This window comes from Cervus elaphus, chromosome 18 (genome assembly GCF_910594005.1).
Source record: "Cervus elaphus chromosome 18, mCerEla1.1, whole genome shotgun sequence".
NCBI classification, from domain to species: Eukaryota; Metazoa; Chordata; class Mammalia; order Artiodactyla; family Cervidae; genus Cervus; species Cervus elaphus.
Window position 1 is genome coordinate 68,569,516 of NC_057832.1, and position 22,341 is coordinate 68,591,856.

At 41.6% G+C, this 22,341-nt stretch overlaps 1 protein-coding gene across 6 annotated transcripts in view; it reads left to right on the forward strand.

Annotated features, from left to right (window-relative positions):
- Positions 1-22,341, forward strand: part of AOAH (acyloxyacyl hydrolase) — a 183,721-nt gene that overhangs the window by 83,303 nt on the left and 78,077 nt on the right. For all 6 annotated transcript variants that reach the window (XM_043873042.1, XM_043873043.1, XM_043873040.1 and 3 more), the window contains exon 13: positions 19,736-19,827. In XM_043873042.1, the coding sequence (XP_043728977.1) occupies positions 19,736-19,827 (92 nt within the window). The remainder of the gene's footprint in view (positions 1-19,735; positions 19,828-22,341) is intronic.

Below are 22,341 nucleotides of genomic sequence, written 5' to 3' on the forward strand. Positions count from 1 at the left end.
CTTGCAGTCATTCTGCTCTTACAAATAACTGGGGACATACTAGGAGACAAAAATCTTTTTGGTATCAGACTTCTCTCTCAACAGTAAATTTTGGAAAAGAGTGGACTAGCTTCTACAGCATTTTGAGGATGGTGTATCAAAAATGTTCCACCTGCCAAGATATTGCTCCTACATAAGAGTCACAGAAACATATTCCCAGTCATCCAAAGATTCAGAAAACATAACAGATTTATACCTTCTTGAAAAAAATATTTTAGGAAGTATTCCAATTTCTCTGAGCATGATATTACAAAAGGAAGGCCAAAAAAATTTTTACTAGGTTTAATTACATAAAATCTTCAAATGTGTGCAATGTCAAAAAATTCATAAAATTAAATGATAAGTGAAAAACTAGAGCAATATTTATAACATATGACAAGATTTCAGTCCTCTAATAATAAAGAGTTCCTGCATATCAATAAGGAAAAAACAATTTAATTTTTTAATGATCAAGAACAAATGACCAATAAATGTAAAAATAGTTTCATCTTCAGTAGTAATCAAAGAAAAACAAGTTAAAACAGCAATGAGATATCATCTATTGTCTGATAAATAGGCAAAGGTTAAAGAGTGATAAAGGCCTACTTTTAGCAAGACTATGGTGAAAGGGACATGTTCATTCACCACTAATGAGAGCTTAAGTTGCTAGAACTTCTCTGAAAGCAACTTGACAATATGCATAAAGTGCAACACCATAGGCTATAGCCCATCAGGCTTACCCATCCATGGAATTCTAAAGGCAAGATTATTGGAATGGTTTGTCATGCCCCCCTCAATTTTGGACATACCAGAGTTCAAATCCTGGCTTAGTCACTTACCTTTAATTATTAATATTTTCTCTGAACTTTAATTTCCTTATGTATAATATATAAATAATGAGAGGTATTTCATTAGAAATTGAGGATGATTTTGTGACAGATGTTAAAAATTGGACTAGTTATTTCTACCTAACTTTCAACTGAGACCCCGAGATAATGTGGGTCAACTATTCCCACCTTCCACAGTCAAATATTAGAAGGACTGCAGCAGCACCCACAGAAGAAGGGAGGGAAAACTATTTCTGCAACCTGTAGCTTGAGGCTGGGAATGGCTAGTGTCAGTATAGCATCGGGGCTCAGCTGTCCCCATGGGGGAAGAGTGCGATGCTGCCCCTCACTGCGGGAGGCCACTAAGTGACTTGGCCAGGTGTCTCCCGAGACTGGGGTCAAAAGAGCTGGAGTCTGACACTCTTGTGAGTAATGTAATGGTGGTGACTGAAGCATCAGGACAGGAAGAGTACGTGTCCTGGGACAAGGACATGGACCCCCCAGAAGGGAGAACCAGCCTAGGCCATTGAAAATCTTGGAAATGATTTCCCTGGATTTGACATCCATGTGGGGACTAAACTCCAGATGACCAGGGGCTGGAGCATGAAACTTAAGTGACTAGTGAAAGTGAAGAAAATGTACCAACTCCACACACACCAGGATTTATTAATTCACTAGAAAATAGAAATAAGAAACATATTAACATAAATAACATATTTTTATAATAAATAACTTTATTTTCCAAAATAAAAGTTGAATTAGAATAATACACTCTTTTCTACTTTTGTGAATCTCCTTGATATCTGAATAAAAGACAGCTAAATAAAAGACGCTTGCTCCTTGGAAGAAAAGCTATGACAAACCTAGACAGCATATTAAAAAGCAGAGACATTACTTTGCCAACAAAGGTCTATCAAGTCAAAGCTATGGTTTTTTCAGTAGTCATGTATGGATGTGAGAGCTGGACTATAAAGAAAGCTGAGTGCCAAAGAATTGATGCTTTTGAGCTGTGGTGTTGGAGAAGACTCCTGAGAGTCCCTTGAACAAAAAGGAGATCAAACCAGTCAGTCCTAAAGGAAATCAGTCCTGAATATTCATTGGAAAGACTGATGCTGAAGCTGAAACTCCAATAATTTGGCCACCTGTTGGGAAGAACTGACTCATTAGAAAAGACCCTGATGCTGGTAAACATTGAAGGCAAGAGAAGAAGGGGATGACAGAGGATGAGATGATTGGATGGCATCACCGACTCAATGGACATGAGTTTGAGCAAGCTCCGGGAGTTGGTGATGGACAGGGAAGCTCAGCATGCTGCAGTCCATGGGGTAGCAAAGAGTCGGACATGGCTGAGCAACTGAACTGAACTGAACTGAAATTCCCATATCTGCTTCTGCCTACAATCTGTTTCTGTATCCATGTATGTAGCCTCTTGAAATCTCATTGCACCCTTATGAGTGAATTAAAATGAAAAAGGCAAATCAAGTCTTACTATTGTGATAATAATAATGCATGAACACTTTCTGAGGGTTTCAATGATTCCCCATGGGTCCTCAGACTATACTTTGAGAACCACTGTCATTTTCCCACTGCCTCCAATGTCCAACTTTGAGGATTTACAAAAGAAAGATGTGATTGTAGAGTATTACAGTGTAGTTTTCAAAATTCTAAGACAGACCATTGTAGGGCAAAATGGGGAAGCCATCAGCATGGTGTGGGCTCATCTCTCAACCTAAATATTTCTGGAGGATGTTAGAGAGTGTGAAGTTCCCCGGGAGAGCATCTCTGCCCATCTGACTGTCCTCAGTCCTCACTCTGCCCATCTTTTAGTGATGTCACCATGAAGGGAGAAAGCCTCCAACCTTTTGCTAATTCAACCAGTGGAACCCTTTTAAACTGGGTTTCTTGTCAGGGTCAGAATCAACATTTATCAGAGATCAGTCAAGAAAATGAAAGCATTCCAACAGAGGGGATTTAATATAGGATACTGGCTACACTGATGGATTTAATACAGGGAACTGATTATACCGACTTTAGAACAAAAATAAGTGAGTGAAAGTCACTCGGTCGTGACCAACTCTTTGTGACCCCATGGACTATATAGTCCATGGAATTCTCCAGGCCAGAATACTAGAGTGGATAGCCTTTCCCTTCTCCAGGGGATCTTCCCAACCCAGGGATTAAACCCAGATCTCCCGCCTTCCAGGCAGATTCTTTACCAGCTGAGCCACAAGGGAAGCCCCATAGAACAAAAGGGGGGGATGCTAAAATTATCAGAGATTAATCATTGCAAGAAGCAACTGCTGATTCCAGAGCTAAAGAACAACAGGAGGAAGAGGTATTACCAGAAGCCAGAGGGAGGGGTGCAGCTGGTGCTTGGACCACTGCATAGCCTGTACTTTCGCTGCTGAAGCCACGTGGACCAGCTGCCTCTGAACCACTGAGGAATGCAGAGAGGAGACGGAAACAGCAAAGGGGGCTGGAGGCTACAGGCTGCTGAAGAATGCTGACCTCAGCTGAATGCCAGAGAATAGTTCCTCCTCTCCTTCTCCTGCCCTTTTTGTCCATCTCCCACATGCACCTCTCATTGGCAGGGAGATGCAGAGGGGTCTGGGAAGTGTAGTTTGCAGAGTCCAGCCCATAGCACAGAGCACAGAATAGAGGAGTGGACTTGGAGCCCAGAAGCCACTGGTGTTAACCCAGTACAGGTGACTCAAACCCTTTCAGAATAAGTCTGGAATCCATTCCAGCCAACACTGGACACCAAAAAGCAGGGATGTCCGAGGAGGTTGAAGTACAACAGAAATCCTATATGTTGGCTCAAGGCTGGATGACTGGCAGGAAACAGCTGTCAGAGGCCGGTGCTGATTATTCAACCTTGTAGGTCCCATGGAACTAGAGGCCTGGTTTGGTGGTCCGCATAGCCTCAACCCAGTGGAGCCTCATTTACTCAGGTTCTTATTAGCCTAGGACCTGCCTCACCCAGGGAGCCCACCCTTCCCCCACGCCACTGGCTGCTATTCACCAAAGGCCAGATCATCCCCTCCTCAACTTCTTTTAGGAATCCTTCCCCAGATGACATGAAGAGGGTGAACAATGGAAAGTCGTCTTTAAAAATGACGCTGTGCAACCTTTCTGCAACCTTCTGCACAGACAGAGGTTCTGAATTTGGATTCTGTACCACTGACTGTGAAACTTAAAAGTACCCACTGACCCCGAACCCCACCCTGTAATCCCTCATGATCTGGTGTTCCACCAGGAACCATAGTGGGATCACCTCTTCCAAAGCGAACATTTGGCTACGTGGCCTTTCTCAGGGTCTAACAGTGGGGATGCATATTAATCATCCAAGACCCTTCAGGAACCCCCAGCATGCTCGATGCCATTCCTTTGCTGCGCCAACTAGTAAGTCATATTCTGGGAAGAGCAGTTAAGTGCTATAGAAAAACAAACTTTCATTGTTCATAGTAAGCCATTCTGCCCTTTAGGAGACAAGTCAATATGTCTTTGCTTTTGTCTCCCTATAAGACAGAAAAGTCTCCTGCAGATACATCACCCATCCCAACTGTGCCTGTCGGAAAGACTCACAGTCACGGATATCTTTCCTGCACTAGCCCCTCTCCCCTCCTGCCCATGCCGTCCCCTAGCTAAAGCAGCGTGGCACCCGGGAGGCCTGTTTACAGCTAATTAGATTAGGAGAGTGTTCATCTGGAAAGATATTTGTAGTTCAATAAAGAGAGTGTGAAGAATCACCCTGTTGTTACACAGAAACAAAGGGTTCTGAGGCTCATTCTGCCAGGGACAGAAAATCCTGCCCTCTTCCTCTTTAAAAAAGAAAAAAAAAAAAACCTTAGCATCTCTCCAAGATGTCCTCAGCAGTCAGGTTCAAAATGAGCTTTCCATATCACGCAGAAGACCTCAGCTTAGAAAGATTTCAGAAGCAGAGAGCAAATCTGAGAACACTTTCATGCTGTCTTATTTTATTTTCTTTCAAAGGAAAAACAATCACTGCTTGAGTTGTTTTGTTGACAAAGAAGGGAAGGTAGAGAGATCATCAAGGCTAGTAATAGAAGCTGCCCTCCTGCCTCTTCCCCCATCTGCTTGAAAATTATTTCCAAAATATTAAATGCTGCGTTTCACTGAACCAGAATTGCATGACGGGCTGGGGATTGGTGGGGAGAGAAGAAGAAGAAACGATTTCGAAATACAATTTCCCAAATGTTTATTTTGCTAGCAAAGACTGTTGCCTGTACTACTATAAAATCTTCACACGACCCCTGGCAGGCTGTTTTCTGTAGGGTAAGTAAGTGCAGATTGAATTTCGTGCTGTGTCAAGGACAAAATGAATCCTCAATCTGGCTGCAGAAAACGCATATTCACCCAAAAGCAAAGCAGCTCCAGTCTTTCAAGCCCCTCTGCATTTCTTTCCTCTCTTGGAGATGATTTTGTAAATCAAGCTAGTCTACTCTTTATTAGCCCACAGACAACAGAGCCAGTATCTGAGCTCTCACCCTGCCTCTCACTACCCGGCCCTGCCTTCGCTCTCTTGATTTATCAGTGAGCATAAAGCTTCCATTAAGCATAAAGGCTGATTTTCATGGTGCATAATAAAATATGGAAATTCTACCTCCGCTAACTTCATGTCGACTCCAGAAATATTAAGAGTTAGGGTACTTTTTAAATTATTTTTTCAGATGAGGAAAGGATGTTGTTTAATAAAACTGGACAAAATTACATTTTCTGCTCCTCAGACATCTTAAAAGCTGACGGATTAGAGATGCTAAACAATGAGGAATGAAGCCCCAATCCTAGTTATTTCTCATTTATTCTGTCAGGAAAAGAGAGTTGTGTGTACCATGGTGAATCCTTTTCTCCAACAGCAATCAGGCCACAAGAGAAAGAATGTTCTTCTGTCCCCTCTCCCTGTTTATGGGCACAGGGCAGACAGGCTGTTGCTTTCAGCCCTGATCCATTCAGTGCTCCATTCTTCCTGCTCAAGGTGAGCATCTGCGTCTCTTACCTGACAACAAAGTCAGGATTTCTTGCAGCCTCCTGCCTCTGAAATCATTGATGATCTTAGCCCTCTATGCCTTCTGTAAGGATTAAAAAGACACAAACACAGGTTGTTTTGAAAAACTACAAGCGGAAATTATTTTAAGCTCCATACTTCTGAAAGGCATTTATAATTACTCAGCCCACATGCCTGCTCCCGGGGCATGTTAGATAGAGATCTCCACATAGAGAGGCAGCATGAGTCAGTAAACACCTGTGCAATCCAGTATGTTGTGAAGACCAGAGAACAATCCTTGCCCTCTAGTTAATTATATCTACCATTTTGCTTCACTCTCCCTCAAGTTTCTTGGCCATAAAATAGGTTTCATGGTAGTGATGCTTCATAGAGGAAATGTTTAGAATCTCAAATCCATTGGCATGGGGGAAGAAGACAATTCTAGCATTTAAAAATAATTCTGAATGGTTGGAATTGATTGTTATATACCATTCATTCACTGGTTCCTTCAAATAGTTCCCTCCATGCCTCTCCTGGGGATTACCCAGCCCAGTCCTTGCCAAGGGCTGGGAGTCAAGTCTGGCTTCTTTGTGATTTTCTGGGGATTTTTCACTTAAGGCAATGACTGGAGGATTGGTCAGAGGTAGGAGCTAAACCATCACTCCTAGAGGAAAATCATGGGGAGCATTATGAAATACAAGGTCCATAGAAAGGGTCATACTGAGTGAAGTAAGTCAGACAGAGAAGAAGAAATATCATATGACAGCCCTTATATGTGGAATCTAAAAAGAAATGATACAAATGAACTTACTTACAAAATAGAAAGAGACTCACAGACCTAGAAAATGAACTCGTGGTTGCTGGTGGCGTGGAGGGATAATTAGGGACTTTGGGAAGGTCATGTACACAATGCTATATTTAAAATGAATAACCAACAAAGACCTATTGTTTAGCACATGGAACTCTGTTCAATGTTATATGTCAGCCTGAATGGGAGGGGGGCTTGGGGGAGAATAGGCACATGTTTATGTATGGCTGAGTCCCTTCACTGTTCATCTGCAACTATCACAACATTGTTGATTGGCTATACCCCAATACAAAATGTTTTCAGTGTTTAAAAAAAATGAAATACAAGGTTCAAAGATTCCAGAAGCAGAAATTGGAGATGGTATCACCAAGAATTTAAAGCCTGGTTGATAAAGAACCCAAAGGAAAGTAGATCAAGAAGAACCAAAGAGTAAATATACACAGTGGAATATTACTCAGCCATTAAAAAGAATGAAATAATGCCATTTGCACCAACATGGCTGGACCTAGAGACTATTATATTAAGTGAAGTAAGTCAAAGACAAATGTCATATGATATCACTTATATGTGAAGTCTAAAAAATGTTATAAACAAACTTATTTACAAAATACAAATAGAATCACAGACATAGAAGACAAACTTATGGTTGCCAAAGGGGATAAATTTAATAAGAGTTTGGGAGTAATATATAAACACTACTATATATAAAATACATAAACAACAAGGACCTACTGCATAACACAGGGTATGTGCTAAGTCACTTCAGTCATGTCTGACTCTTTGCCCTGTGGACATGTAGTCCACCAGGCTCCTCGTCCATGGGATTCTTCAGGCAAGAATCCTGGAGTGGGTTGCCAGGCCCTTCTCCAGGGGATCTTCCTAACCGAGGGATTGAACCCAGGTCTCTTAAGTCTCCTGCATTGGCAGGTGAGTCCTTTACCACTAGCTCCCCCGGGAAGCACATAGCACAGGGAGCTATATTCAATATCTTATAAAAACCTATTATGGAAAAGCATCTGAAAAAGAATATGTATATGTATGTAGTATATATACAATTGAATCACTTTGCTATACACCTGAAACTAGCACATTACAAGTTAACTATAATTCAATTTAAAAAAAAAAGAAGAACCAAAAAGGTCATGATCTCACATTGATAACATATTAGCCAGAAAAAAAAGGAAGGGTAGGTCATCCCTTCTTCAGTTCAGTTCAGTTTAGTTCAGTCGCTCAGTCGTGTCTGACTCTTTGCGACCCCATGAATCGCAGCACGCCAGGCCTCCCTGTCCATCACCAACTCCCGGAGTTGACTCAAACTCATGCCCATTGAGTCGGTGACGCCATCCAACCATCTCATCCTCTGTCATCCCCTCCTCCTCCTGCCCCCAATCCCTCCCAGCATCAGGGTCTTTTCCAATGAGTCAACTCTTCACATGAGGTGGCCAAAGTACTGGAGTTTCAGCTTCAGCATCAGTCCTTCCAATGAACACCCAGGACTGATCTCCTTTGGGATGGACTGGTTGGATCTCCTTGCAGTCCAAGGGACTCTCAAGAGTATTCTCCAACACCACAGTTCAAAAGCATGAATTTTTCGGTGCTCAGCTTTCTTCACAGTCCAACTCTCACATCCATGCATGACCACTGGAAAAACCATAGCCTTGACTAGATGGACCTTTGTTGGCAAAGTAATGTCTCTGCTTTTTAATATGCTATCTAGGTTGGTCATAACTTTCCTTCCAAGGAGTAAGCGTCTCAATTTCATGGCTGCAGTCACCACCTGCAGTGATTTTGGAGCCCAAAGAAATAAAGTCTGACACTGTTTCCACTGTCTCCCCATCTATTTCCCATGAGGTGATGGGACCAGATGCCATGATCTTAGTTTTCTGAATGTTAAGCTTTAAGCCAACTTTTTCACTCTCCTCTTTCACTTTCATCAAGAGGCTTTTTAGTTCCTCTTCACTCTCTTTTTAGTTCCTCTCTGCCATTGGGGTGGTGTCATCTGCATATCTGAGGCTATTGATATTTCTCCTGGCAATCTTGATTCCAGCTTGTGCTTCTTCCAGCCCAGCGTTTCTCATGATGTACTCTGCTTCTTAAAAGATTAATTATTAGTCAAGCAGGGTAGAGGCTCAGCTGCTGTGAAAGAATCTCCAAATTAGTGACTTACAACGGAAATATACTTTCCTCTCATATAATAAGGTGTGATGAGAGCTGGAGGGCACCATAGAGGGTGATCAGAGTAGTCAGGAGTGTCAGGATTTAGATAATGCTTGACCAGTAACAGCAACTGGTTAACGGAGGAAGGAGAAGAAAGAGCTTGTGACAAGCCCAGAGGTCCGAGGGGCCGTAGGTGGCTGAGTGATGGGAGAGAGAGGACCAGGAGAAGAGAGAGGCTGGGGCAGTGGGTGGTACCACATGAGGATGGTGTTGAACAGCCGTAGTAACCTGTAGAGCAGCCTTTCCGAAATCTGGCTCGTGACTGCAGCCATTTAGGGCACTTTTTAAAAATAAGGATTCTGGGGCCCCAGCACAAACCTACCTGAGCAGAATCCATGTTTTAAAGAAGCTCCCCGTGAGATTCTGGGATACACTGCTGAAGACGGTGGGGGAGTGTGAGGAGGCAGGGATCCTGGCCAGAGGCTGCAGCACTGACTTCAGTTGGAAAAATAGAAATAGAGAGGTTGTGTGACAGTTTCTCAGGTGAAGGTAAGACAGGGGAGAGGACGAAAATGAGGGCATTTTTGTGAGTGAGTTAATGGGATGGAGAGGGCAGCTCAAGCCTGCTCATTAGGCGTCCCAGTAACGGCTTCCCCTCGCCTCACCTCTGTAGTTTGACTGTGGACTTTGGGCTTCTTCTAGAATCTAAAGCTGGATGTTGCCTCTCAAAAGAGGAAAACTACCCCACCCCAGACAAATGGCAGCCTGGCTGCTTCAGAAATGACCAAACCTTTAGAAAATCCAGTGATGGTATCTGAAGACTGGACTTTTATATTCACTCATTGTTATCTGTTCCCGGCCCTTAGAGGAGTTATTTTTTCTGTTTGTGAAAGAATTTTTTTCATTGGCCCCACAAAAGATTGATTTGCCACAGCAAGATCCTCTATGACCCACCTCCCAGAATATTGGAAATAAAAGCAAAACTAAACAAATGGGATCTAATGAAACTTAAAAGCTTTTGCACTACAAAGGAAACTATAAGTAAGGTGAAAAGACAGCCGTCAGATTGGGAGAAAATAATAACAAACGAAGAAACAGACAAAGGATTAATCTCAAAAATATACAAGCAACTCCTGCAGCTCAATTCCAGAAAAATAAATGACCCAATCAAAAAATGGGCCAGAGAACTAAACAGACATTTCTCCAAAGAAGACATACAGATGGCTAACAAACACATGAAAAGGTGCTCAACATCACTCATAATTAGAGAAATGCAAATCAAAACCACAATGAGGTACCATTACACACCAGTCAGGATGGCTGCTATCCAAAAGTCTACAAGCAATAAATGCTGGAGAGGCTGTGGAGAAAAGGGAACCCTCTTACACTGTTGGTGGGAATGCAAACTAGTACAGCCACTATGGAAAACAGTGTGGAGATTCCTTAAAAAACTGGAAATAGAACTGCCATATGACCCAGCAATACCACTTCTGGGCATACACACTGAGGAAACCAGATCTGAAAGAGACACATGCACCCCAATGTTCATCGCAGCACTGTTTATAATAGCCAGGACATGGAAGCAACCTAGATGCCCATCAGCAGATGAATGGATAAGGAAGCTGTGGTACATATACACCATGGAATATTACTCAGCCGTCAAAAAGAATTCATTTGAACCAGTCCTAATGAGATGGATGAAACTGGAGCCCCTTATACAGAGTGAAGTAAGCCAGAAAGATAAAGAACATTACAGCATACTAACACATATATATGGAATTTAGAAAGATGGTAACGATAACCCTATATGCAAAACAGAAAAAGAGACACAGAAATACAGAACAGACTTTTGAACTCTGTGGGAGAAGGTGAGGGTGGGATGTTTCAAAAGAACAGCATGTATACTATCTATGGTGAAACAGATCACCAGCCCAGGTGGGATGCATGAGACAAGTGCTCGGGCCTGGTACACTGGGAAGACCCAGAGGAATCGGGTGGAGAGGGAGGTGGGAGGGGGGATCGGGATGGGGAATAAGTGTAAATCTATGGCTGATTCATATCAATGTATGACAAAACCCACTGAAATGTTGTGAAGTAATTAGCCTCCAACTAATAAAAAAATTTAAAAAAAAAAGATTGATTTGCAATTATCTTTGTGTAAGAACGTGACATTTTGAACTCTTGTTTTCTCACTTTTATGAATTTAGATATAGTTCTTCAGTCCCTCTGGAAATGATGATGAAAGTGAAAGTGTAAGTTAATCAGTCAGTCATGTCCGACTCTTTGCAACCCCATGGACTATAGCCCACCAGGCTCCTCTGTCCATGGAATTCTCCAGGCAAGAATACTGGAGTGGGTTGCCATTTCCTTCTCCAGGGGATCTTCTCAACCCAGGGATCAAATCCAAATCTCCCGCATTACAAGCAGACTCTTTACCAACTGAGCCACCAGGGAAGTCATGAAATGGTGATGGAAAGAATTTAATTCGGTATGAAAAGTCCAGCTACATAATGCATTTTCACTGGATATGGGGCACTTAGATAAACACTCATTCACTGAATAAATAAATCATGGGATTAGAGCTTAATAATAAATAATAGAAGAGGGAATAGGAAAAGACTACGAGGAGCTGATGGTGTAAAAATAAAAAAAGAGCTATTTTCAGGCAAAATGATGAAAGATTGTTGCCTTCCATACTGTCCTCTTTATATTTATTGGTCATATTTGCTAGAATTCTATGTTTGACTATATCTTCACTGCCCTCATAAGTTTCTGGACTGGCATAGGGTTAAAGATGAAATGCTATACCTCCTCCCTGAAAATTACTTATTTAGCTTAAGTTGAAGTTTAAATGTGCATCGAATAGACGTCATCCCAGGAGCAGAAAAATTATTGTTACTGATCTGCTCATATATAGTATGTTGTAGGCTGCTGAATTTAGAGGTAATTTGTTACATGGCAATAAGAAACTGGCAAACTTGGTGTTTGGGGTTGGTTGGGGGGGGCTAGTTTACTGGCCTTCTGTGTATATAATATGATGAATTTAGCTTTGTGATTTTCCATATGGCATTGTTATTGTTTAGTTGCTAAGTTGTGTCCAACTCTTTGCAATCTCCTGGACTGTAGCCTACCAAGTTCCTTTGTCCATAGGATTTTCCAGGTAAGAATACTGGAGTGGGTTTAGTCATTTCCTTCTCCAGGGGATCTTCTCAACCCAGGGATAAAACCTGCACCTCCTGCTTGGCAGGTGCATTCTTTACCATTGGGCCACCCGAAGCATATGGCATAGCTAATGTTTAAACTCTTTTTCCCTACCCCTCTTTGACTGGCTTCCTCTTACTAACCTTACAGGGCTTACATTGGATAACACTTCTTTTAAGATTCCTTCTCTAAATATCCACATGTGGAATAGGTATCCTTTCTATTACCCTGACCTTCTTATCGATACCACTAACAGCTAACTTTTATTGAGTATTTACAGTTCTAAACTTTAGGTGTAGGTTATCTTTTCTAATCCTCTCAACCTTCCAATGATATAGGTGCTGTTATTTGTCCATTCTATAGACAAGGGACTGAGACACAGAGGAGTTAAGGAAAGTCTTCCAGGTTACCCAGCTGGGAAGTGTTTATTTTCTGTGCTCTTCCAGACAGAATGCTCGGCTGGCACTTGCTGTGTTTCTCAATCTCTCTCTCTCTCTCTCCACTCTTTGACAATAGACTTATCCCACTGCACATGAAATTCTAAAGTTTGCAAATCTAACTCAAAGTTACATTGCATTCTTGAAGTTGTCTATATAAAAGCGTTGGCTGCACGAACAGTGCTGCTTGCTCTAGTTACGCCTGCAACTACAGAGGCAGAAACCCAATGAAATGTCCTCTCCTTGTTCTCCCAGAACTTCATCTGCCAGGTCCCTCTGGAAGATAAACCTCCAGAGCAGCAGAGTGCCCTGTTCTCTCCCTGTGGCTGCCAGGGAGAGAACACAGCCTTCTCAGCTTGTGTCAGGCCAGAACAGGCCCTGGGAATGTGAATGGGGTGTTTACAGAGGTGTCTATGTAGGGCCCACATATAATTTCAGCATTTATCTGCAAAATACTCATTCTGCCTTCTTCATAAGTTATGCATGGCTTCCATAAAAGAGACAGAGGAGGAAAAGTTGGAGGCAACTCTAGAGTTATGTATAGATTTCTGAACTTTTTAGCTGAAACAGCATCTGAAAGACCATTCCTCAGCAGGAAGCTTCATTTTCAACAACTAGTAAATCCAGTTAGCTAACATTGTGATTCTAGGAGACCTGGCAGCTTAAGACCAGATACAAGAAGGCTGTGAAAAGATGTGTCCAATACTGGAGTGGGTAGCCTTTCTCTCCCCTAGGGGATCTTCTCAACCCAGGGATCAAACCCAGATCTCCCGCATTGCAGGTGGATTCTTTATCAGCTGAGCCACGAGGGAAGCCCAAGAATACTGGAGTGGGTAGCCTATCCCTTCTCCAGTGGCTCTTCCCAACCCAAGAATTGAACCGGGGTCTCCTGCACTGCAGGCAAATTTTTTACCAACTGCGCTATGAGGGAAGCCTATGTTGTACCAGAAGCTGGGTTCAAATCCCAGCCCCTACTATTTACCAGCTCTGTGATTTGGCAGTTGTCCAAACTCCCTCTAAATTCCCTTCACAGTAGTTTTTCTGGGGCCCACTGCCCAGTGTAAGGGATTCATCAACTAACAGAAAATACAGAAATCTTCCTCAGACTGGAACCAGTGATGGGTGTGGGGGGTGCCATTTAAGAGGTCCTTTTCCAGTATCTTTGATTGGGATAAAGCATGGTTGTTTAATTCACTTCTATTCATATGAGACCTGCGTACTTGTTCGTTTTAAGAGGTAATATTCAGAATCTGATAATGGTAGTTGTTCAAAAAGTATGTGTGGAATAGAGAGAGGGGAAAGAGAGGGAGAAAAACTAATCCCTGCCTCACAGAGTTGTTCCATGAGGTTGAACAAATTTCATAAATTTCCTGTCTCAGTGCCTGGCACATAAGGGGAACTTGAGATTAGTTCCCTTCCCCACTCTGGTCTAAAATGCAAAAGTTATCTGGGAAACAACACATTCAAGCACCAAAAATGGGTGTGCGTTCGTCAATAGGATTTGTTGACTTTTAAAAATGCACAATGTGAGAGTTGCAAGTTAAATTTTATTTGGGGCAAAATGAGAGACAGCATTTCAGAAAGCTCTGAGAAACTGCTCCAAGGAGGAAAGGAGGGAACTAGTATACACAGGAGCTTTGCAGCAAAGAGCAGGTAGTCAGAACATCATAAGATTATTGTTAGTTAAAGAAAACCAGATATTCCAAGTTAAGGAATTTAGCCCTTTTCTATGTATGGGAAGATGTAGGGTCTGGGCTCACTAAAATCTTTGTTTTGACATGCACCTCAACTCTCTGGGGTTGTATCCTGTGTTTTCACATCCTGAGTTTCCTCAGGGCTCACCTTAGGGAGTGGCTGTAGTGTGGTGGCTGCTAGATGGCAGGTATTCTTTTCCTTCCTGAGTTTCCTCAGGGCTCACCAGCTCACATCAGAGAGCTGCAGTCACCGGTGACTGTGAAATCCTTGTTTACTGATATGGCAGGAAATATTCCATTTCTCAGATTTATGCACAAAGCAAAGCCTAAAGAATGGGACCAGAAGAAGAAAGTGTGTGTGAGAGTCAAGGAAGACCCTTAAAGTTTCATAGATTAGGTATTCCTGTAAGAAAAAGGCTCTAGAGTTGTGGGGGGGGGGGGGGAGGTGCAGAGGAGGGGCAGTGAGGAAGGACCTTCCTGAGAAGGCAGGAGGTATTTCAGTAGCATGGTGGGATTGACAGGCATAAAGCAAGGGGAAAGCCTCACCTATGCCACCTGCAGACCAAACAGGACTGGGAGCCCCATGGTCTCAAATGCTAAACAGATATAGCTATTGTCTCTGATTCCCAGGTCTTGAGACTCTCACTCCATTATCAAAAGATGAACAACAACTTGTTTTCTTTGAGAGTTCAGTTCCTGGGAAATAAATTTTTAAAAAGACTTGTTTAACTGTTGATGATATCTTTGGTATCTTTTTCCAATAGCAGTTAGCTACAGATTTCTCCAAGTGATTTTGTACTTTTCAAAAATATTCAATTTAGGTCTAACTCAGTTAAGAGTTTTTTGTTTTTTTTTTAAAGAATACACTGTGCAAAGCCTTGCTGGATGGGGAGGGCTCAAATGTAAGCAGTGAAATAAAAGTAGCAAGAATATTCCCTTTGTTATTGAAAGGCTGGCAGAACCAGATATATGGGTGATGAATGCCATTATTCTCTTTCTCTCACTTAAAATGGCTTTATGAAATGAAAATATAAGTTGTTTATTGAAGCTAGGGCTTAAAATATTCCCAAACCCAAAGTATTATACATACTAAAATTAATTAAAATGAGAACCAGTGAGGTTTCTCAAAGTATGGAAATACAAAGTAATGTTAAGTGAAAATATTACACAAAAATGCTATACACTTGCCAGTTATGATATAAAACATTTTTATGTCATTGATAAAGTCAGAAGAAAATTTGAAGCAATGCAGTAGTTGATTTAATACTCACTGAGTTTCTGGTGCTGTTTACAAGTTTGGAAATTTTTTCTTGGTAAATACTAAGTCTTTCTACATATGTACATTTAAGGTACACTTAAGATGAGTTTCCTGAGAACACAATGCTCCAGAGAAATAAGCAGGAGTTGATGAGGGAGATCTTAATTTGCATTTTTCCTGCCTTAAATGCTTGAAATATCTTGAGTATAATGTTGCGTGAATAAGGCTTTTAGTGTTTAATGTGATATGACTTAAACATTCTCTTTCTGCTAGGGTCTATAAAACCTTTGCTATTAATGGCTGTTACTTTTCATTTTTATCTACCAAATTTACTAAGGAAGAAAAAAATATGTGAGGTTTCCATTTGTCTGCTCAAATCTTTTCTATTATTTCTGGCAATAAACTTTATTCTTCTTAAAACCAGAAACAACCCACTTGGAAAGAGAGATGGTAGGTGATCCATCCTCTAAATATGATGCTGTCTTGATCCTCCCAACAGTCTTCTTGAAGTAGATAGAATAACAGTCAGTGATACCAGAACAGGAACACTAGTAAAGCTATGTTTTCCTTACTTTTGCACAGCTAGTAGTAGTAAAACCTTGCCATAGCACCATAAATGAAGTCTGAAATATTAGGCCAGGAAAACACAGATTTGCATTATTTCAAGGTTAATCAAGTAACAAGGATATGCCTATACAGGTGACCTTCCTGGGCCTTTCAGGGCTTCAGCTGTGGGATGCAGACACATCCACTCTGACCCCAGTGGCAGTTCAGCACCAGCCGCTGTCCACTCCTGATGGGGATAATTCCAGGACTGGGGAGGGAGGGCTTCCTGGAGAGCAGCAGAGTCCAGGATTCTCCAAGGTAGTTGAGACCATTTTTTCAGGTTGATCCAGAGAGAACAACTGGGATAATACTGGGGAATGGAGACAACCCTCCCTCCTCAAGACAGGTTTGCTGGCCGTTTCCTCACCAGTCCTATCCCTTTCTCAACATTTTTTCTGCCTTGACCAGGAAGATACAATTTTTTTACCCACCTCTGATTGCGAATGGGGGCTGCATGGAGTATGGAACGCATTTCCGGTATGTCATATCCAAACCATGAAACTGTGCTGAATTTGTAGAGTCAGACAGAGAAATCAGATCTCCTGATTCCTAGAACGGGCTCCCTCCCCTACTCTGCTAGCACACTTCAGAACTACCACCCCTGACGTTATTATTCCAGGTTTCCGAGGATATCAGATACAGCACCCTATGTTTGAAGAGTTCTTGCCTACCACCTTCTTCTGAAGGGAAAGCAGACCCACCCAGAATCAGAAGCCCAGTTCCATACTCAGTTTTCAAAATCTGGGGTTTTCATTGTGCAGATGACTGAAGAAATGGTGATAGAGTAATGTGGGGGTCTATTGTGTCATTCTTAAGGTTTTAATGTGTTTTTACAGGCTGCTAACTTACTTAGCACAGCTCATAAATTCTGCCTGCATTTCTCAAACCACTTGCTTCCTCACTATCTTAACACATCTTATGAGTTTCATCCACTCTATTTGTTCTTCTTGCCTTTTCCAGTAGAATTGAATACTCTCAAATCCTACAGCAAACATATATTATAGGCAGACAGACCTAGGGAAAAAATAAGATGAAAAAAGCAGAGAAAGAATTTTATTTTAGTGTCAGGAGAAGCAGAAACTAAAAGAGAGAGTAGCTGAGTCATGGTTAATGGTGGAGTTTAGAGCAGAAATCGGTGGGTGATTCCTGCCAAGCGGGACAAAGTATCAGTTGCTGGAATTGCATTGTCTGTGGAGATTTATTGGGAGCCTCCACGTATTAGTTTCTGACACAGCTAAATCGTAACAAATACAGTTGTATTCCAAGAAGCCATCCTTCCCAACCACCTCACACCCACTTCCAGCCTCCACTTGTGCTGGAAATCGCACTCAGAATAATAATAATGCTGGGGACCTTGGGATTGGCATGTGCAAGGAGAAGATGATTGAGGAAATGGGAGTGAAGGAAGTTCACAGAACCATGGGAAAAAGTGAAGGACACCATGGGATGACCACTGTATATGAATATAGTTACTGCATGACTTATTTTGAGAAGAGTCTATATCTTGGACCCTCATGAGAACTATAAGCAAATTGTCCAGTTCAGGCCATGTCATCGTTTCTTAGGGCTACCACAGCCCAGCACCACAAATTGGGTGGCTTAAAACCACAGAAATTTATTCTCAGGTTCTGTAGGCTAGAAGTTGGAGATCAGGATATTAGCAGGAGGATTCCTCCTAAGGGATCTGAGAGAGAATCTGTCTTGTGACTCTTTTCTAGCTTCTGGTGACCACTGGCAATCCTTGGTGTCCCTTGGCTTGTGAAAGCATCACTCCAATCTCTGCCTTCATCATCACATGGCCTTTGTCCAGTACCCATGTCTCTTCTTCCACTTCTTATAAGAATCCCTAATCATACTGGACTAGAGATTTTATCCAAATGGGGATTCCCAGGTAAAATACAGGACATTCAGTTAAATTGAATTTAGATATGCAATGAATAATTTTTTAAGTGTAAGTATGTTCCAAATATTGCCCAAGACATAATTATACTAAAAATTATTCCCTGTTTAACTTAAATTCAATTTCTTGCATATTCATTCTTTTAATTGTGGTAAAATACACATAACATAGAATTTATCATCTTAATCATTTTAAACAAACAATTTTGTAGTGTTAAGTATATTCACACTGTTGTACAACAAACCTCTGTAACTTTTCATCTTGCAAAAACTGAAACTCTATACTCATTAAACAGCAATCCCTACTTCCCCTTCCCTTAATCTCTGGCAATCACCATTCTACTTTCTGTCTCTATGAGTTTGACTACCCCTAATATCTCATATTCAATCCCTGGTTAGTAACTGTGCACACACACATGATACCTCATATAAATAGAATCGTGCAATAGTTTTGTTTTGTTTTTTAACTGGCTTCTTTCACTTAGCATAATTTCCTCAAGATTCATCCATGTTGTAGCATGTGTCAGAATTTCCTTCTTTTTAAGATTGAATGGGGTTCCCTGGTGGCTCAGATGGTAAAGAATCTACTTACAATGCAAGAGACCCAGGTTGGACTCTGGATTAGGAAGATCCCTTGGTGAAGGGAATGGCTAACCATTCTAGAATCCTTGCCTAGAGAATTTTATAGACAGAGGAGCCTGGCAGGCTACAGTTCATGCAATCACAAAGAGTCAGACTGAGCAACTAACACTTTCACTTTTGCTTTAAGATTCAATAGTATCCTGTTGAATATGTATACCACATTTTGTTTATAGAATTCAAATTTAACTGAGCACTTGCATTTTTATTTGCTAAATCTGGTAAGCCTATTCCAAACACATTATTCTAGATGAGCTTTTTCTAGGAATTAGACCAGAGGAGGGGTTTATCCCAGAGATCATCTATATTAAGGAACAATGAGGAGACATAGCTAGCAACATTTTTCTCTTGTGATTTTGCACAAGTCATAGAATGTGGTTCAAAGGAATTCTAATTTAAATTAGAATTATAATTCCATGTCAGGAGTTCCTGAACAGGAGGCTGTGCAAGATTTTCAGGAGTTCTGTGAACCCCTCAAAATCACCAGCCATGTTGAGTATATGTTCATCTTCATGAGAAAAGGAACCATAAGATTTTGCAAAGGTGTCTAAGAACCCCCACCCACCCAAGGATGTCAGGAGACACCATCCTAATGACTGAAGGCATAGCTGTGAACTCAGGGAAGGCATTTTTGCTGGAGGCTTGAGTATTATTAGTTTTCAGAAGATCAATTTTCTGATTCAGTTCAGTTCAGTCCCTCAGTCGTGTCCGACTCTTTGTGACCCCATGAATCACAGCACGCCAGGCCTCCCCGTCGATCACCAACTCCCGGAGTTTACTCAAACTCATGTCCATCGAGTCGGTGATGCCATCTCATCCTGTGTCGTCCCCTTCTCCTCCTCCTACCCAACCTTAAAAATGGAGAAAATCTCAGAAATGAAATAGTTGAAAGTTTACCCATGTCCTGAAGCATCTCTCTCAAATGAGGGATGAGTATGAGATGCCATGCTTCTACATCTTTCACAGGAGCTGAATGGAAGCCAGTTTAAGAGTGGATGGTGATCTCTGTAAATTTTCTGATGATGGTTAACTTTAAGAGGCATATGCTTTAAATGCAAAGTCCCTTAAAGAGATTAACAAAGTGAGAGAGAGACAGGCAGAGGGCACTGCCTGAGCAATAGACAACCTTACTCCCTATTAAAAGCTAGTGACCATTTTGATAATTACTACTTTGTTTTTCCTTTAGAAATCCTTCTTCAAGTTACCAATAGCTCTTACCAATGAGCTTGACTGGCCCCAGCTATCTGGTACTACTGGATTTCTGCATTCCACCAGCAGGTATGTATGTTTGCATACCCTCAAACATTTCAATGTGTCTATGTAAGGAACAATAGGAGATGAGGTTTGTTCCCAAGATGTTAAAATGAGAATGATTAGAAACTGTTTCTGGAACACAAGTGACACAACAAACCCACCACTGACATAGAGTCTATCTTGTGATGTTAATCATGCAAATTAAATTCTATCTGTGCTGGCAAGGAACGCGCACTCCTGCTTGGGGGCTCTAGAGTTGACCTCTGATAAAAAGTACTCTAGCACACCACTGAATTTTTCTGACTCAAGAGGTGAAGAAGTTTACTTTCTTATTTACACCCATATATATATTAACATTTTAAAAGATAACAGGCAAGTCTTAGAGTCCTAGAATCATTGTGGCTTTAATGCTCTGAAGTTGAAAGTAGAGATGACTCATGACAAGTCTGGAGTGTCAACAGACCCAGTGAGCTCTGTGTCCCTGGGTGTTGACTCGGGGCCTGGGAACAGCCAGTGCCCCCCTTCCTTTCTGCATCTATTCTGTCCTCAGACCAGGGGGTTCCTCTCTGATCAATATGAAATCCCACTCATTTCCCAATCCTATTGGAGTTCCTACCCATCATCCTGTCAGAGCCCAGCAGGCAGACTGATCCTCCATAGAAAGTCAGTGGAGTAAAAGGGAGAGGAAAACTTGTGAGTCTTCAGACACAAATGGCTTATAATTCTTATAAGGGCTTTGCAGAGAGATTCTGACCCCGTGACACAAAGGAAGGAACCATCTAGCTGTGGCTTATGTGAAAATCATCTCTATCCTGAGCTAATCTGTGCTGACCTAGCACCTTCTCGTATTAGGCTCTGCGTTGCTATTTACAAAACACACTCTGTTCATGGAACTTGCTCCACGTTGACTCTCAGCACTGTCCTCATCAGCTTTATTTCCAAGAAGGTGCACACCCTGGCTGGTTGGCCACCTGCCCTGTGACGTTTTTTCTCTATACATTTGTGGGGGCCCAAGCTATCTGGTTGTCTTTCTGTTGGTGTCTATTTGCCACCTGTTCCTGTGTTCTCTACCATGCAGCTGCAATGACAAAGAATATATTTAACTCCTTTTGATAGAACAGGAAATTCCCTGTCTGGAATAAGAGTTGCAGTGGATCCCCATTAAGCAAAAACACAGCAGCATGATGGTCCCAGGGTGTCACCATTCAGTATGTCCCTTGTAGCACTCGCTTCTGTTAAACCATCTCATATACTGTCATGCAAATTATTTTTGTTGTTGTTCAATAGATAAGTCATGTCTGACTCTTTGTGACCCCATGGACTGCAGCAGGATAGGCTCTTCTGTCCTCCACTATCTAACGAAGTTTGCTCAGATTTATGTCCATTGAGTCAGTGATGATATCTAGGCATTCTATCCTCTACCGCCCCCTTCTCCTTTTGCCTTCAATCTTTCCCAGCATCAGGGTCTTTTCCAATCAGTTGGCTCTTCACATCAGGTGGCCAAAATATTAGAACTTCAGCTTCAGCATCAGTCCTTGCAATGAATATTCAGGGTTGATTTCCTTTAGGATCGACTGGTTTGATATCCTTGCAGTCCAAGGGATACTCAAGAGTCTTCTCCAGCACCACTATTTGAAAGCATCAATTCTTTGACACTCAGTCTTCTTTATGAATTACAACTGGAGTACATGACTGATAGAAAAACCATCACTTTGACTGTATGTACTTTCGTTGGCAAAGTGATATCTCTGCTTTTTAATACACTACCTAAGTTTGTCATAGCTTTCCTTCCAAGGAGCAAACGTCTTTTAATTTCATGGCTGCAATCACCATCCATGGTGATTTTGGTGCCCAAGAAAATAAAATCTGTCACTGTTTCCACTATTTGCCATGAAATGACGGGACCAGATGCCATCATCTTAGTGAGAGAGTCAATTCCTAGGCAGGTTGATAAGAACTCCAGGGGTCCCCAAGGAGAGAGGGGTCTGGAATTCTCAAGGTGGAGGAAAGGACAAATTTTTTTTCCCTCTACATTCCTTAGGATTATATAACAATAATGTATCCTGCTTGAGGAAAATTTCTGGAAAAAAACTTCTGTTAATCCTGCTATCTTAAAATGTAAATTCTGGGAGTGAGTCTAGTAAGGTCTTTATAACCTCCAGACATTCTTTTGATTCACTGTAATAACTAATTAAAATGTATATAACTCCATTGCTAACACTAGCAAGGGGGCACTCTTTCTGCCTCCTTCTGATGTCTATGTCAGAAGCTTTCTCTATCTCTTTTATACTTTAATAAAACTTTATTACACAAAAGCTCTGAGTAATCAAGCCTCACCTCTGGCCCCAGATTGAATTCTTCTCCTCTGGAGGACAAGAATCCCAGTATCTTTTGTGATTCAGCAACAACCTTTCATTAGTCTTTTTATTATTGTGTTTTAAGCCAGGTTTTTCACTCTCCCCTTTCACTCTCATCAAGAGACTCTTTAGTCCTTCTTTACTTTCTGCCATTAGGGTGGTATCATCTGTATATCTGAGG